Source organism: Mangifera indica, chromosome 9, assembly GCF_011075055.1.
Source record: "Mangifera indica cultivar Alphonso chromosome 9, CATAS_Mindica_2.1, whole genome shotgun sequence".
Lineage (NCBI taxonomy): Eukaryota > Viridiplantae > Streptophyta > Magnoliopsida > Sapindales > Anacardiaceae > Mangifera > Mangifera indica.
In genome coordinates this window covers 13,894,735-13,912,510 of record NC_058145.1, presented here as the reverse complement: position 1 = coordinate 13,912,510, position 17,776 = coordinate 13,894,735, and the positions used below count along the sequence as shown (strand labels likewise).

General features: G+C 29.7%; 1 protein-coding gene and 1 long non-coding RNA gene across 3 annotated transcripts; one reads left to right on the top strand and one right to left on the bottom strand.

Moving 5' to 3' along the window:
* Positions 1-8,558: 8,558 nt before the first annotated feature.
* LOC123226132 (heavy metal-associated isoprenylated plant protein 3-like) lies at positions 8,559-10,481 on the bottom strand. Its single transcript, XM_044650616.1, has 5 exons — positions 10,326-10,481; positions 10,008-10,206; positions 9,591-9,811; positions 9,298-9,385; positions 8,559-9,183 (listed from the first exon to the last, which is right to left on the bottom strand). Exons 1-5 carry the CDS (start codon positions 10,332-10,334, stop codon positions 8,711-8,713), a joined length of 990 nt encoding a protein of 329 aa, XP_044506551.1. The 5' UTR covers positions 10,335-10,481; the 3' UTR covers positions 8,559-8,710.
* Positions 10,482-16,831: 6,350 nt separating this feature from the next.
* LOC123226515 lies at positions 16,832-17,651 on the top strand. 2 transcript variants are annotated; one of them, XR_006504338.1, is made up of 2 exons: positions 16,832-17,230; positions 17,346-17,651. It is a non-coding gene; the product is annotated as an uncharacterized LOC123226515 (long non-coding RNA). The 2 variants fall into 2 exon arrangements; XR_006504337.1 differs by having other exon boundaries at positions 16,832-17,234.
* The last annotated feature ends 125 nt before the right edge of the window (positions 17,652-17,776 follow it).

Below are 17,776 nucleotides of genomic sequence, written 5' to 3'. Positions count from 1 at the left end.
GAAATTAAACTTTTCAAACTTTGAGGATGGGTTGAGGTATTAGTTTTTAAAACTTGGAGGGGGGAAATAGTAAAATTTTAAAGTTTATAGGTAAAATAACAATTTTACCCCTGTCCCTAATTAAAAATTTGGACAGCAATTTGGTCATGGGTGGGGGTTTAAGTTTTTTCTTTCCTGTAGGTGTAAGTTTGAAATTGGGCTAAAAGTTGGGTGGAAAATGCTTTTCCCTGTATAATAAATATATCAAAGGTCTTCAGCTCTATCTTTAATTATGTGAGCAAATAAATTATAAAATATATAAATAAGTATATATTTAATATATATTATTATATAATTATACATTATTTTTTAATTTAAAATTATTAATTATTTAATAATATATATATTAAAATATATATTTATTTATATATTTAAAATAAATAGTGAATATGCATAATTTTATTGAATGAATAATTGGTTTGACAGTTCATCCTTACTGTGCATTGCAGTAGTATGTGTCTGTTCTAATTGACAGTATTAGGAAAGAAAAATGAAAATCAGTTTAATTATAATGACTGACTACATAATTTCATCTTAATTAATTTGAATTAATTATTAGAATAGTTGTATTTAGTTAGTGGATATTTAATTAACAGGAAATATATGGTTTCTTCATATAAATAATTCCTTGCTTTGAGGATTAAAAATGAAAAGAATAATAATAATGCAATATAAATAATTTTTAAAAAATAAAGGCTTGATTTGATGAAAAAGTGAAAACAATAAAAAAAAAAAATTATGTTGCAAAAATTAAATAACAATTTCATTTCCATTGTATTAATTAAAGCTAAGTTGTTTGGAGAATTGACATATAAATGTAGCATTAGCCACAAAAAAAAAAAAATTAGGTTTTTCTAATAAATATTGAATATTCACTCTTTGATTTAATGAAATTTAAAAGATTTGAGAAATAAAAAATTTAGAAATAATTATTTTTAATATTTATCTAACAGCTTTTAATACTTCAACAACAAGATTAGGGTTTCTGTATTTTAAAATGAATAGTGAATTAAATTTATATCTAGGAATAAGCATGCATGCATGGAAGCAAAATGAAAAAAAAAAAAAACCCACCAATTTTTAAATGTAATTTTAAGATTAAAATAAGATTAGAATACTTTCACATAAGATATAAAAAGTATATAAGATGAATTACAAAATTATTGTAAAATTTTCTCATAATATTGACTCGAAAGGAAAAAAAAGTTGAAGTTATTTAAAATAAAATTATACGTACCCACTTTGAATACGTAAATAGGTATATATTTGATATGCGTTATTATATAATTGAGTAATTTTAAATTAAAGAAAAAATAATATTAAATTATATTATGACTCAAAATAGATATATATATATATATATAATACTGTTAAGATATTAAATATTAAAAGGGACAGGGATCCACCATTGGGAAGGCATCCAAGGGTCTCCAAAATTACATTATCACTGTCACAAGATCTCTGTTAGACATGGTGAACCACTGCTAGGTCCAGGCTTGCATTAATTTATTTTTCATTTTAAATAAATTCTATATGTTACCACATATTCGAAAACCTATTTTTCTATCTGTATCTCATATGAATTTTATATTAGAATAACTGGGGTGGCAACTATGATTTTTGTGTAATAAGTTTTTAATTTTATTTTTTGGGGTTTGATGAAATTGCATTGTATTGAATAATAGGTGGGTACGAATGTCTTTTCCAGTGAAGTGTATAGGGTCATATTTGAGTTGTATTAAAATGTACTTTCTTTAGATCAGTGTTCCAATGAATCCCTTAATTTTTATTTAATTTACAACAAAAGCAAATGACCAAATATGGTCAATTTATATGAAAGCAATGTAAACCCTTGGATCAAAGTACAATGACTGTTTGGTAGATGATCCTAGGGCTAATAACATTACCTCATGCATTGCAAATTAATAATGTTTTCCCAGAAATCCGCAAATCTGTTGGTGGTTATGTTCGATGATAATGAATTGCTCCAAGCTGGGCTACGACTCTTAGTAATTCTAGTGGGACTGTGGGCTTGTCCTTTTAAAGTTTCAATAATGTTTTAAAGCTCCATGGACTTCCCATAAGGAGCAGCTCGTATTGGGCTTATGAATTTTTAAACACACTCAAGCCCAAATTATTCAACCCTATTAAGGTACAATGGCTTGGAGAAGGCACTATAGAGGCTGAAAGACGGTATAAAAACCTCTCTTCAATGCCAAGGAGATATATACATGGGGCTGATTGAAAGTGACCTCGGTTCGAACGAGCGTAAAACAAGCTCGATTTTAATAAGCCTCAAAATGAGCTTAGCTCAAGTATATTCAAGTTCAAGGTCAAGTTTGAGAATTATATATTTTTTAGTTTGAACTCGAGCTTTAGGATTATTTAGATTGCTAAATTTACGAACCTAAAAAATTTTAATATGAATAAAGTAAAATGATATTTTTTTTTACTAATATACATAAAAACAATATCGTTTTAGCCTTTTTTATTCAATTCGCTCCACTCAAATCACTTGAAGAGAGTTGAACTCAAACAACTTTGGGATAAGCTCGACAGATTTGAGTTTGAGTTCACTTACACTTAAATCGAACTGAGCTTAAATTTAAGAGAACTCGAGCTCGACCCAATTCAAATCCAGCCCTATTCCACTGTCCAATTAAGTCAAGTCGCTAAGTTCTTTGCTTCAGCAGCTTGCAAGTCGCTCAGCCCACTACTCTTTGTCGAGTTAGTTAGTACCTCCTCGTCGCATCTTTCTGCAGTTCGCCGGTGCATGCTCCTTGCCATATTCTCCAACAGAAGTTACCATTACCAATGAGGCACGTAGCTGAAAATATATAGAAATAATATATAGAAACAAATGGTTGATTTACATCGCTATTACTTTCAATTATCATTACGCCTGCTTTTTTCTATATTCCACTTTCTTCAAGTCTATGGTTGAATCCATTAAGAATCAGCAAGGATGACTTTTTAGTCTTTGTGGTGTAGCCATTCAAAAGACAAAACATAAAGTAACCATATAATATAAAAAATAGGCCAGAAGACTTAATTCCCTCCCAACTAAGGTTTGGTCCATCCCAAACTCTCACTTATTAACTTTCAAAAACTTAAATACGTATATGTTAATGGTTAATTTTTTAAACTAAGAATAAAAAATAAGATAAATTTTTATATTTTTAATATTATTGATTAAATGACATTTTTACCCTTAAATTTAAAAGATTTTATTAATTTTAACAGTTGATGGGTGAATATTTATATTTTTGAAATTGAATAGGTGACAGTTTGAGAATGGACAAAACTTTGGGTGGCTGAAAAATACTGTTTAGCTAGGTTGCTTTTAGGTTTCCATGCATAAAATAAAATAACAATTATTTAGCAAATAGGAGTTCTAACCAAGTTGATGAGTCATTATTCATTATCTAAACCAAGTAATGATCGCAATATTGACCTTTTATTGATTTAATTTCCTGTAAGATTAGGACTTGGCAATTATCATCATAAATACATTGGATCGACTAAGGGGATAAGACGAAGAATTTTCTTTACGATAGCCAATGGATTTTATTTGGGAGACATACATAGATATTATCCATCCCTTTCCATATCTGTCAATAATTCTGGGTTGGGTTGGGTTGGGTTGGGTTGGGTTGGGACCTCCCCGCATTTAAATGCTGTTGGTTTCATTCAAACCGGTTGGGTTCTTTCTAATTGCCCCCAAAGAAGTGTCTAATCATAATTATATGAATAATATGTAATAACTACACATATAAAATAATTTAATATGCGGATAAGAGTTCTATTCAGACAAGACATAATAAGAATAAATTAATCAACGAATTTGCTTAGTCATATTATGTAATTATTTAGTGGCCTCTACCTTTTTATCATGTAAATGGTATAATTTTATTTAGAAAGGTTAATAATAAAGCAGCAATGGATGAAATGAAAGCTTTTCATGGATACGCTAAATCACTTTAAACATATTTCATTATTCTTTCTTTATTACTTACATAGAATAGAATTACATCTCTAATTTTAATTACTTCTCATTAGTGGAATTATTATTATCAAGAAGTTGATGGAAATTTCTCTTTATGATAAGCCAATAGATTTTATTTGGGATCCACTCGTATATAACATCCATCTTTATCCATATCTATCAGTAGTCTTAGTTGGGACCTCATTGCATTTAGATGTTCTTGGCTTCATCTAATGTGTTTAATTAAAGTAATTATTCTTATAAATATATAGAGGATTTGGGTTTTTTTTTTTTAGTTAAGATTTTTTTTGGGTTAACTAGGGATTCTGTTTATATTGATCAGATAAATTTTGAAACATAGTGATTAGACCCACAACTATTTATAAAATAGGATTTTTTTTATTTTATATTAAATAATTTAAAATTCATGTGGAGAAAATTTGATAATTTTTTTTTTTATAATAATCCAACTTTCATTTATAACAAAATTCCAGTTTAAGGATGTTATCATATTTATGTAACAGGAAAAACTCTTAATTGATGTATGGTTTAGCAATCTAATCCATCCCTATTAATGTTAATTCAATTAGTTCCATCATAAAGGCTCTGAGTGCCAAAACTTTCAAAGGATAATAACAAATACAGTAAAAAAAAAAACAATAACAAAGAGGTTAAAGAAGCCAATTTATATTAAATTAATAAGATCCATCCATCCATCCATCCATCCATCCATCAAATGAGACTACTCATTGCTGATGCTTTTGAATGCATAAAAGCGACGTTTGCCGAGAAAGTCGCCCACTTTTTCATCTATGCCTGCCTGTGCCTCCTCTCCATTATGTTGATAGGATTGAAAGCTATACACACTTTTAGTTTCTCAGCAAGAAATTTAAGTTAAATGAAGATTTTGAGACCTAGTATAAAAAATGTCACTACCCAAATGATTACTATTAAATTATTTTTAGGCTAAAGGACTATTTCCCACCCAGCTTTTGATGAAAGGACAATATATACCTGCAAAAGTTAAAAAACTTAAATACCCATCTAAAGTTTAGTTTATTATCATACACCCAACAATTTTCTATTGGGATTAAGGATCAAATTGTTATTTTACCTGTAAAATTAAAATAATTAAAATTATATTTCATTTTTTTCAATTGATTTGAAAAACTAACAATTTTTTCTCAGGATTAAAGTTTAAAAAATTTACTTTTTCCCCTAGTATTTGATATCCAGAAATCCAACCACTTCTTTTGACCAATAGTGGCCCTCTTCTCCAATGTTTCTTTCTTGATGATGCTCTCTCTCAACTACATTTTTCTCTTGAAGGACAAAACCTTCGTTGTCGTTTGTTGTCTCTAAGAGAAGAGAGAGATAGGGATGAAGATGTGGTCGAGTCTAGGTTGAAAATCGACGATCGCTGATGGTGTAAGAGGCAAAAAAAAAACTTAAAAATTTGATAAGAGAAAAAATCACTTTTCAAAATTAAAGTATAAGGTAAAATATCAATTTTTGAAATATAAAAAAAAAAAAAGATAAAATTATATATTTTTTAATAATATCATTAAAATGATACTTTTACTTTTATATTTAATAATAATTTTAATAAAAATATAAATATTAATAAATATTTAGATTTTTAAAATATCACACGTGTATTTATTGGGTTGAACTAAAATTTTGTGTGGAAAATAGTCCTTGGCCTTATTTTCAAAAAAAGCTTAGGAAGTTACATCAGCTAAATGATGACCTAACATTACCTAAGAGCATATTTCAAAGCTATCTTCAAAAGTTGAAATCGCAAAAAATTTTGTGCTTTTTTTTTTTTCCTTCCCCCTTTTTCTTGGATTTCCGATCAGATATACCACTAGATTCTCTCCCTTCCCACCGAAGACATTAATTTGGTTGATTTCACATCCTCGAAAATATTTTAAAATTAACTCTTGATTAATATAATTTAATAATTATAAAATTAATTATTAGATGCAATTTTTTATTTATTTGATATAATTAATTTAATTAAAAATTTTTGATTCAAATATTATTTCCACGTTATTTAAAAAAAATTGTAGTATATATACGTACAAAGGAGTTGGTGCCCTTAACTTGAACCAATCATTACTACACATCATCTTCCACTTTGGAAAGTACAATCTATTATTAAATATTTATGCATAATTATAATTTAGAAATCTTTTGTTTTCTAAAGTATCTTTAGTGCTTTATGGTATGGCCTTTGAAAAATATTTAAAAAAAAAAAAAACTAGATTAAGCAGAGATTAAAAGTGGGCGTTTGTCCATGAAATTAACACATATTTTATTTTATTATTTAAATAACTTTTTGAAATACTCTTTTATATTAATCTTCACATGCTTTGGTTAGCCTCATTTAAAGGTTGCCACGTGCTTCCAATCAACTCCCTCCTCCCACTCTGTTTACAATTCCATTAATTTCAATTTTATTTTCTTAATTAATTATAAAATGATGTACTGCACCTTCTTGTTTTTATTTTTTGTCGGTAATACAATATTCTCTTCAGTTTTTTTATTTTTTTATTTTATTTTTGAAAACTATTTTCTGCTGTTGCCTTGTCCTTTCCCACCCTTTATGGGAAGGTTCCATTTTGCTTCTTCAGAGACCGCACAGTAGAAATTGATGGTAGAACGTGTGTACCATGATTCATGCACATGCATGCATGATGATGACCATCATGAAAGGAGAGTATGTTTGCACGTGCGCACTAAGCACTCGAGAAGGCTGATCCATGCCTTTTTATATCTTTCAATAAATAAATGTAATTCAGAATTCTAATTACTTTATGTAAAGAAACTGTTCCTTTCCTATGTCCCTGATAGAAAGTGAATGTTTTCCATGGGGGCCATCATTTTGGGTCCATCTTCTTTGAAATTGTTTTCCATGGAATAATTTTCAATTTGTTTCTGTGTGCGCCTTGTCATTGCCTTGGAAGCCATCATCTCGGACTATCTTCTTTTCCGTTTTTTGTTTTCTCAGTCTTTAATATGGAATGAATGGGCTTTTGGATTTTCCATCCAAGCTTCAAGTGTTGTCGTCAACAGTTTTGGCCCCTGCTTGACTGGCGACCCATCTCTCTGTTCTAGAATCAGCCTCTTCTAGATTCATCCGTGTGCCGCAAGCCAAGGGAAGCTCTTCAGCTTCCAAAATCATGGCTCATTGTATCGCTCAGCCTCTATTGCAGCTCCAACAATGCAGCTGACACACAACACAACTGCTTGCGGTGGCACCTTGGGCAGCCATCGACACAGTAGCTTGTGGCAATACTAGTGAATGACAGCTCACCGTAGCCAGCTTCAGCTTCTTGCGACTACCACTAGAGACTTCTTTGTTTATTCTCTTATACTATTAAGGGATGGCCAAGTGTATCTAGAGCAAACATTGGAAATTTTTAATTCACTGGTGGAGTTAAAATCTCCTTTGTCCAGCAGTCAGGGCAGGAAATCACGCCGAAACCAGAATCTTGGCCCTGAGTACGTTCGAGGAAAAGCCTCAACCACAAAAAGAGGACAATGAATAGAGCTGAAAAATGGAAAATACAAATGGGCGAGAATACACCTAATAAGGACACAAATTAAAAAGCTGAGCGTGTTTCGCAGGTTCATTCGTCGTCCTATCGTTTGTCAATAATTGGTAGGTCCACCTCTCTGTCACCCTTAACTCTCTTTCCTTCTTTGTTTGGTAATGTGGGACACCATTGTCGTCTATGTAATGTGGCTTCTGCACAAACATACATATAACAACTATTCAGTTGTTACTGATATTTTTCTAAACTTTAAGACTGTTTAAGTACATACTACAACTGGCAATGTTGCCCAAAAGAGATTTAAATAACGGGTTATGACAATTAAATATGTTACAATTCAATGGATAAAAGTAGGACTCGAAATTCGAGAATAAAAGTTAAATAAATACGAATTTTAAGAATATTTAATTCATCAAATTCATAAATTTAAAAAAATTTAATATAAATTAATTAAAATAATATCATTTAAATTCCAATTATAGTACTAAACTAAACACAAAATTAGATTCAAACTCAAGTTTTGATTGCACTCAAATTGAATTGATCTTAAACTCCACTCATATCGAATCCAAACCATGGGTAAAAAGGTGTGAATTAAAAGAAAAAAGAAAATTTCCTTGTTGTCTCAATCTATATCTCCTAACTGATTGATTATTGATACGTAATTCACTAATATTACATTAATTACCGTTTTATTAGATTCTTAGAAAATAGGGGAGAAACAAATAGAGATATATATAGGTGGTGTCTTGTAAAGAATGAAAACAATTTGATTATGTTTCACTAAATATAAAAGCAGATGATGATAGAAACATGTTAAATGACGGTAAGAAGGGCAAGGGCAGGTGGTAGCTTCCAGATTATGATTTTGCTACCGCTGAGAGCCGTCCAGTCCACATCCAATTGGATACAAAATCTATCGCTTTAACTTGAAACATACAAACTTTGTTAAGTAAGAACAGATAATAACAGAATTAAAAACATAAACAAACAATTACTAATCTAGATTAAGAGCATTAACCCAAAATTTTCCCACCCTGTTCTTTATTTACATTTTTCACTATTTTAAAGAAATCTCTGATTTCTTAAAGCTATTATAATAAAAACAAAAGAAAGTTTCATCGCATCACATGACTGAACAAGCATTCGGGTTTTCATCGCTAAACATCTGGGGCGCATGCACCTGTTCCGCCGGGTACCCGTATCCGTATCCACTCAACGGGTACGGGTATCCACTTAACTGGGACGGATATCCACTTAACTGATACGGGTGTCCATATCCCAGCCCGGGTAAACCCACTATGTATTCCATTCTGTTCCCCTCTATTTTCCCACCACCGCCGCCACTCTCACCGTCATCTCCGCCCTCTTCAGCACCACCACCACCACCACCACCGCCGCCACCCTTTTTCTTCTTTTTACCACCACCACCCTTCTCATTGTTGTCTCCACCGTTCGATTCTTTCTCTTTCTTGGGTGGCACGATCTCGACGGTCCTCCTCAGTCTCTCCTTCAAACTCTCAGCCAAGGCTTTAGGATCCATTGTTCCTATCACAGTCACCAACTCCTTCTGCTTGTCCACTTTCATATTCAGCACTCCTGTAAATAATTCATCAACGTTAAAACTAAAAGCATGGCCCACATAACACGGATACACAAAAACGACACCATAACAGTAACGGTACGGCACGTGGGTGATAAAAAGTTACTCACCTTTGGTTTTTTGAACAGTCTTGTGAATCTTCTTGATACAACCCTGGCAGTGAAGATCGAGCTTCAAAACCGCCGTCGTCACCGGAGGCTGTCGCCGTTTAATATAAATTAAATTAGAATAAGTTAATTAATTAATTCAAACAAAATAATTAAAACAATACATTAAAGAATCATTTACTAACAGAAACAGAGCAGTTTCTTAAGGAAAAAAAAAAAAATATATATATATATATATATATATATATATATATATATATACAGGATAAATTAATACAAAAATGCAAAATGGAAACCTCTTTGGGTTTCTTGTCATCAGAGGGTTTGTCTTTCGATTTGTTGTCTGGTTTCTGGGCATTTTCTTTTTCTTTTTCCTTGTCTTTCTTGGGTTGGGGAGAGATGAGGTCGACTTTCTTTTTCAATTTTTTCTCCAGTTTATCTCGGATCTTGGATGGATCCACTGCCCCAACTACCGTCACTTTGTTTGACCCGGTATCTGCTTTCACTGACTCCACACCTAAACCCAACCAAACAATATTAATTCAGTCAACTTCATATAATCATTCAAGGAACAACTATTAAATCTAAGAAAATACATAGAAAAAAAAAAAAAAAAACAGGGCAAATTGAATATATTTTCAGAAACAGAGCAGTCAAAGAATGATATGAAAGGAGTAAATGGAGTGACGAATGATTTATGATGTAACTATGACCTTCAAGACCCCGAACATATTTGACGATTTTGGAGGCGCAGCCCTCACAATGAATTTCAACCTTTAACACAACATTCAATGGACCCTTGTCGTCCTTTTTCTCAGCGTCTCCTCCCTCTTTCTTCATCTCTCCATCATTCTTGTTTTCAGTATTCATGTTGTTGATGTTGTTCTCGTTGTTGCTGTTGTTCTTCTTCTTCTGTAAGAAGGGAAATCCATGAAAAATGAGCACAAAAATCAACCTATTACTTACTAAAAGTGAAAGAAAGAAAGAAAGAAAGGAAGGGGAAAAAAAGTTGGGTGACCGAGTTGACTCACCTTGGCCATGGTTGTGGGAGTTGCCCAAGTAGGATATCACAACCGAGTCGATATAGGAGAGAAAAGCTGAAGGAACGAGGAGTTATATATAGCAGAAGAGGAAAGATAAGAGAAGCACAGTCACAACTTATGGTACAAGTAGATGATGATGATGATGACGACGACATTTAATGCATGTATGTGATGTTATATCATACATCTGAGGGGATTTCAAAATATTAATGGGGGATATGAAATTAAAAAGAAAATATCAGAATTTAGAATTATGATTCTCTTAATAAGTATCCTGATAACCGACATACCAGTACATTTTATTATGAAAATGAGCAAGAAACCGAAATTTTTTATGTGTCATTATGATAAAGAAAAAACTGAAATAGAAAATAATAAAAAAAAATTTTATAACTTGGACCTGTTTGTATTGGATAAATTTAGAGTAGTGTAGTCAGATTCATAATTACTATATTAGGTAAATTTAGATTTTTGAAAGTCTAAATCTTGATAATTATTATATTCAAGCCTAAATTTTATTTTGAAAAGTTTTAATAATTTATTAGTTTTACTAACTTTCTGGATAAAAAATAATAAAAGATTAATTTTTATTTTTTAAGAAATAAATAAGGCCAAATCATTTATTCCCACCTAAAGATTGTTGATTTTTCAAATTTTTATCCTTTAGTTTTGAAAATCTCATTTACTCACTTATGGATAATTAAAGTTAACAAAATCTTAACCTTTTAAAATTTTATCTTTTTTTCTCTCTTAAACCCTAAAAATTAATCATTTTCTCTTAAGCCAAATTTTAAAAAACAACATTTTCTCCTAGCGTTTAGTTTCCTGCGCCATTGTGGATAGTCTTTCCCTCCCAACGCTTCCTTTTTCTCTAGCAGTGTCTCTTTTATCATCTCTCTCTCTTTCAATTGGCTATTCAAACCGAAAAAATGAGGGATCTCATCTTCGTTTAGGAAGACAGTTGTCTTTTTAGAAAAAAAGAAGATGAGTTGTCTAAAAAGAAGAAGAAGACTCATCTTCCTTTGTCGTCTTTTGGGAAGACAATTTGTCTTTCCAGACGAGTGATGTACGATTGTCAAAGGGAGAAAGGACACTAAGGCAGACTATCAGAGAAAGAGGAACCGTCGAGAGAGAGAAATCGTTGGAAATGATGTTAGAAAAAGTGACCGGATATTGAATTATAAACCTCAGAGGGAGGAATATAATTTTTTAAAATTTGTGAAATTATTATTTTTTAGGATTTAAGGAGGAAAGTAGATAAAATTTTAATTTATTTTTAATATTATAAATAAAAATAATGATTTATCTTTAAAATTAATAGATTTAATAACGTATAAGAGGGTTATAAAAATTTCAAAATTAAAAAATAAAAATTTGAGAAAACAATATTCTTTGGGTGGGGATAAACCCTTTGGCCAATAAATAATAAAATTACGATGAACTAATTGGCTTTAGTTGGTGAATTCCAGTTGTGTCGACAGTTGGTGGCTGTACCCCACACCACCAAAAAGAAATCACTTTTTATATTTTGTAAAGGATTTAAAATTTAAATTTAAATTAATTTACTAATATTTTTACCAGCCCACACCCCCAAAAAAAAAGAAAGTGTTTTCTGAATAGGTGGATTCACTCTATTGAGGGCCCAATCCATACATTCACCCTCTTTCCTTTTTTGTTTTTTGGGAGCATTTTACAATCTTTTAACCAAATTTCTAAGAATTAAATCATTATTATAGACAAACAACTTAATTTAATGTAATTTTCTTTCGTTCCTTATTTTTTAACAAAAACTCTTAAAATCTCTCAGTCCTAATTATAACTCAAAAATCCATATTGAAAACAAAAAACACTAAAAGAAGGAAAATCGTTAAATTCATGTATTAAGATCATCACATACTTCGTTTTTTTTTTGCTTCTTAAGTCGACTTATTGAAAGAAAAAGGGGCAAGAATGTGGGATTATCACCAAAACACTGAAGTTCAATTTAGGGGGTAAGTGAAATTTTAAATTAATAATGGGGGTCAAGGAAACTTTTGCTAGCATTTTTCTTAAGAACCAGGTGAAATCTAAGATTTTCTAAATCTGACAAATTTTTTTGTAGGCCCATAAACTTTTAAAATATACACATTCACCCCAACGCCACACTTTGATTGAGTATACCGGATAATTAACCGACAAAAAAGGTACATGGTTTTATGATAATCTACCTTTGTAGCGCTGTTTAGACCCTTTTAGTTTTTAAAATTTGTAGGTATACTCCTACTCCAAACTTTGAATTTAGGAGAAAGATAATTGATAGAAGGCCAAACCAAAGGACTATTTCTCATCCAACTTTTAATGTATTCTCATAATTATATCCACAAGATTTAAAAAACTTAAAACCTCATTTATAGGTTAATTACAATTATATTTTGTTATTAAAAATATTGATAAAATCATTATTTTACTAATAATATTAAAACATATAAATTTATTATATTTTTCTCCTATATTTTAAACATTAATAAATTTTATTTTTTTAATAATATAATAAAAAAAATTTAATTTCATTTAGCCTATAACTAGGACTTTAAGTTTTTTAAATTTTATATGAAATGCATCAAAACTATGATTCGTTTAGATTTGATAGAAATATAAACTAGAAGTTTTATTGTAATTTCCTCTTATAGTATAATTTTGGCACTATTAACTTCTAAAATTTGCACTTATACCCCAAACTTTTTAACTCTAATAAGGAAAATTACAATAAAACATTCTAGTTTTTTTTTTTTTTTAAATTCTATAATTACCGTCCTCCTATATTCAAAGTTTAGCATGAAATTTCCGGTGTTGGGTTAGACATCAATATAAAAAATTTTGTTTGGCCCCCATTAGTTTATAACATTTTCATATATACCATAATCTATATATTCCAGCATTACATGGCAAATTACTACAAAACACATTAGTTTTTGTTGATATCACTAACCTCCTTGTTTCAAAGTTTGGCAATCTCAAAAACTTTCGTCAAAGTTTGTTGTCTACATTAAAGCTTTTAAATATAATATGAAAATAATTAAGATTAATATAATATTTCATAATACAATGTAAGATGATTGTAATAAAGTGTTTTTTTTCCTTATTTTTCATTTAAATTTGATTGAAAACTCAAAAACATGATTAATGACAAAAGGTAACGATCGTGAACAATTTTTAATAACAACAAAAAAACGTATGACTGAGAAGACAAAGAAAACGAATAAAAACTTGACTTCAAAGACCTGAATGGTAAATACGATAGATTTTTTATCAAATTTTTATAATCTATTAATTATTCGGGAGATTCAACTTTAAAGTTGAGAAGTGCAGATCAAATTTTCCTAGACGATTTTTGCGAGGAACAGTTTGTCTAAATCTTTATGATTTCTAAATTTCATTTTTCCGTTTAATCTCTCACTCGAGGTAACTGGCTAAGTAATGGGAAATAACTTCAAATATTGGGTTGTTGAGTGGCTATTTGGATTTGGGCCTTTATCTATAGAGAACTTTTCAGCCTCAAAATTGTGATTTGGGCTTCATCAGATCCATCTGATCTGCCTTGACGGATTTTTTTATTAATAAAATTATGTGTATATAATTTTAAATATTTAAAAAAATTATGCCATACCTACATGGTTAAATATTTTATTATTAATTTTAAATTATTTAATTATTGATAATATATTATTTAAATACTTAATTAGATATTTAATTTAAATAATTGAAAGTCATGGACTCTATGTATGTTTAATGACCATGTAGATGGAACTAGCACAAAAAATTTTCATGTAGCAGATTTTTTTGGTTCGAATGAACTACAAAAATGAATGGATTAATGTCAAGTTGTATTGATGGGTTATATATTCATGATTTTCGCATACAATAATATTGTACAGTTCGCCGTTATAAAATGTTGAGACCAGGGACAATATTTATGGAAAATTCTTTAGAAGAGGTAATTTTAGGCTGAGATTCAACTACTAGAATCTGGTTGAGTAAGAGGCAACAGGAGAAGGCAAGACCAAATACCCTATCCTTCATTCTCGTCTTTATAAGAGATATCAATCTTCTTACTTAGCTCATCTTTGTTATAGGAATGATAAAGATTTTTTGTCCTCTATCCATGAAAAAAATTATTCTCTTTATTCTTGTACTTGCGGGAAAAATTATTCTCTCCGTATTATTTTAACAAAATATAATATATTAAATAAGAAAATTAATTAAAACTAAAACTTATTCACTATTTCAAATTATATAAATAACATATACTAACCCCTTTAATATTTATAACAAAAACATAAATAAAATTAAAAAAAATATAAATAATCTAAAACTATAAAGATATATTATTATTTAAAACAAATGCATTAATATAAAGAGGCAGAGACGGGGCGAGTCAATTAGGGGGCATATGTACCCCTGTCCTCGGGTTGTGAGGATATTTTTTAGCCTCGTTTGTTTTCTTATTTTGATTGAAAAATTTCCTCCCAATTAAAGTAGAGGTAGACCCAAAACCTTAAATTCTAATTGAAATTGCCATCTCTAGAGACAACCAAATGATTAAGGATGTGATGTTTACTATAATGAATAAAATTATGTGTGTAAATAAATTTATACAAATTGAGGTAACAATTTATAATTAAATGATATATTTATTTTTTATTTCATTTTAAAATTACTTAATTAGATGTTATTATCTTAGTTTGTATAAATAAATTAATATAATTTATTTATATCTATAATATTACTCGTTCTATAAGTAATCAGAGAACCCCGCTCAAACATATACATAATACATAATATTTGAGTTATCATGTTTTGCTTAATCAGTGAAAAAAACATATAATTTTATGATTGAATATTATTTTATTTTTAATTTAAAATTATTTAATCATATGATAATATATTATTTATATATCTAAATTATATATAAAAAATATATACATATATTTTTATTATATTTTATAACTTTTTTTTATAGAAATTGCAAAATAAATAAAACAAAAATTAAAAAAAAAAAACATTACTTTTTTCTATTGTTATAGTTGACAATTTGTTACAAGAGATAATATTTTAAAACTTTTAACTGTAAGAGCAAATGATGTTGAAACATTTTACTTGGAAATGTATTATGAACCTAAATATGGAAATTTTACACATATTTTAGAACCACAAGCAAGTTCCAACGATTTGTCTAAAGATAAGATATGATTGTGGTCTATTTTGTCAAAAGATAAGCAACTGATAGGTTCGAGTCCAAATTATGTTAAATTTTTAATTATATTAATATTAGTTATTTTACTGAAATTATAAATTAAAGTGAAAATTTAATATTTTGGCATGGTGAAAAATATATCAAAATACTTATCGTATACTTTTTGTCATAATATATAATTTACTAACAACTCCAATGTTTACAATAATATTGGAATCAACTTTGAATATAGATGGATACGTCATTGATAACAGACAATCAAATTTACACCTAAATATAGTTAAAATGATTATGTGTATAAAAGATTTGATGACTGTATAATTCAAATTGCAAAATTATATAACCGAATATATTTTTGAAGACTTCATGAACCTAGATTTTGAAGATGAAAAAAAATATAAATAGATATTGATACTTGTAAATTTTATATTTAAATTTATTTTATATTTATAATTTATTTTGTTATTTTACCATGCAATCATGATTTTCTTTTACTATAAGTGAAACAATTTTAATAAAATTTTAAATATACCATTTTTTGTTTCCGTTAATTTAAAAATGATTATGAATTATTAAATAATTTTAAAAATTTAAAAATAATAAGACAACTCATAAAAACTTACAGATTGGCCAATTTAAGACTTACAAAGACACAATTTAGAAATTTTGAATCATACAATACAACAAACTCTACAGTCCTAGTAGATTTATCCGATCCTTTAAGTCTATCCATTATCATACTTAAACCTAATCTAATCTTAATGAATTATACTAAATTCAATCGATATAATGTATTGTCGTGTCTACTTGCCGGTGTCCCCTGTCTACTCCACAGAAGTGGGGTAGAAATATCTCTGAAAATGGGCAAGACGGGGAAGGACCCACTGACAGGCTATCTTTTACTTACGTTATTATTATCTATTCGCCCGTGACGGAGATTATTTAATCAATACAAACATTTCTTCCCTTTATCCAAAGTGTTTATATTATGAAAGCAAGCCCACGCGGTTCCCAAGTGGAATCAAATGGTCTCTCTGACGTGGTACTTACGTGTCAGTTTCTAATTAGTGGCCACGTCTATCCCACGTGCTTAGGCGTGTTTCCATCACGTGGGCTGAGACCACCAGGGTCCAGGGCTGGTTTTCCATCTGTGACCTATGTCAGGGACGACATAAATTATTAACCTTGGAGCTATAGCTTCACCTTCTTAAAATGGAGCTTGTCATCTCAAATCCTTATCCAAAATGGATAATGGGTTTATCCATGCATCTCTTTTGTTTTTTAGTTTATGATTTGTATATCCAATTATGTATACCTAGTTTTATCGTTTCTTTAAATGGCCTCCAATCTCTCGCATTTAGCCAACTTGTATCAGAGAAAATGCTAATTAAAGGGAGCGTCTAGTATATTGCTAAGATGAAGAATTTATCTGCATTTGCACCTGCACCTTTTGGTGTTGCCTCTTCGATATCTTGAACACCCAAAACATGAAATTTAAAGCTGTTTAGACATTGGATCGGAGTTTGGAAGCCATCAAGGAGGTGCTGGTGTCGATGCAGATGAATACCATTTTGGCTTTTTTCTCTACTTGTTTGCATATCTGAGCTGAGCACGAGCACGTGTCGGAGTGGGAGTCGGAGTCGGAGCCACAGTTCTAACTGTTTGTAGTGCTTTCTTTCTTTTAGCTATAGCTACACCATGGCGTGTATATGATTGGTTTTTCTCTCCATGTTTCCAGAAAGTTGTTTACGTTTTATTATGTGTTTTACTTGCAGGTGTATGTATATATGTAGTTCGAAATGCTTACAGTTTCCTTCTAGGTTTGTCTGATTATGAAGGGTTTTCAAGAATTCTAGCTTTCAACAGAAAATCCATGGACGAAAGACTGTGAAGCTAATGAAGAAATTCTCCATGAAGTAAACGGTTCTGTACTTTTCTAAGTTAACAGTTTCTTCTCTTCTTGGGTAAACCCTACTGACAAACCTGATTAGAAAAATTTCTATTTGCTTTTTATTTTTACTTTGACAAAGGGTAAAACAAAGTTATTTTACAAGACACAAATTTGTGCCATTTTACATAAATTACATAAAACCCAATTCATTTGTTGATGTTTAGAAACGATAATTTACATTGATTATCTAATCAAGATTAAAAACTTATTATTTTGTCAGACTTATATTAAAAATACTCTTATAATAATAGATTT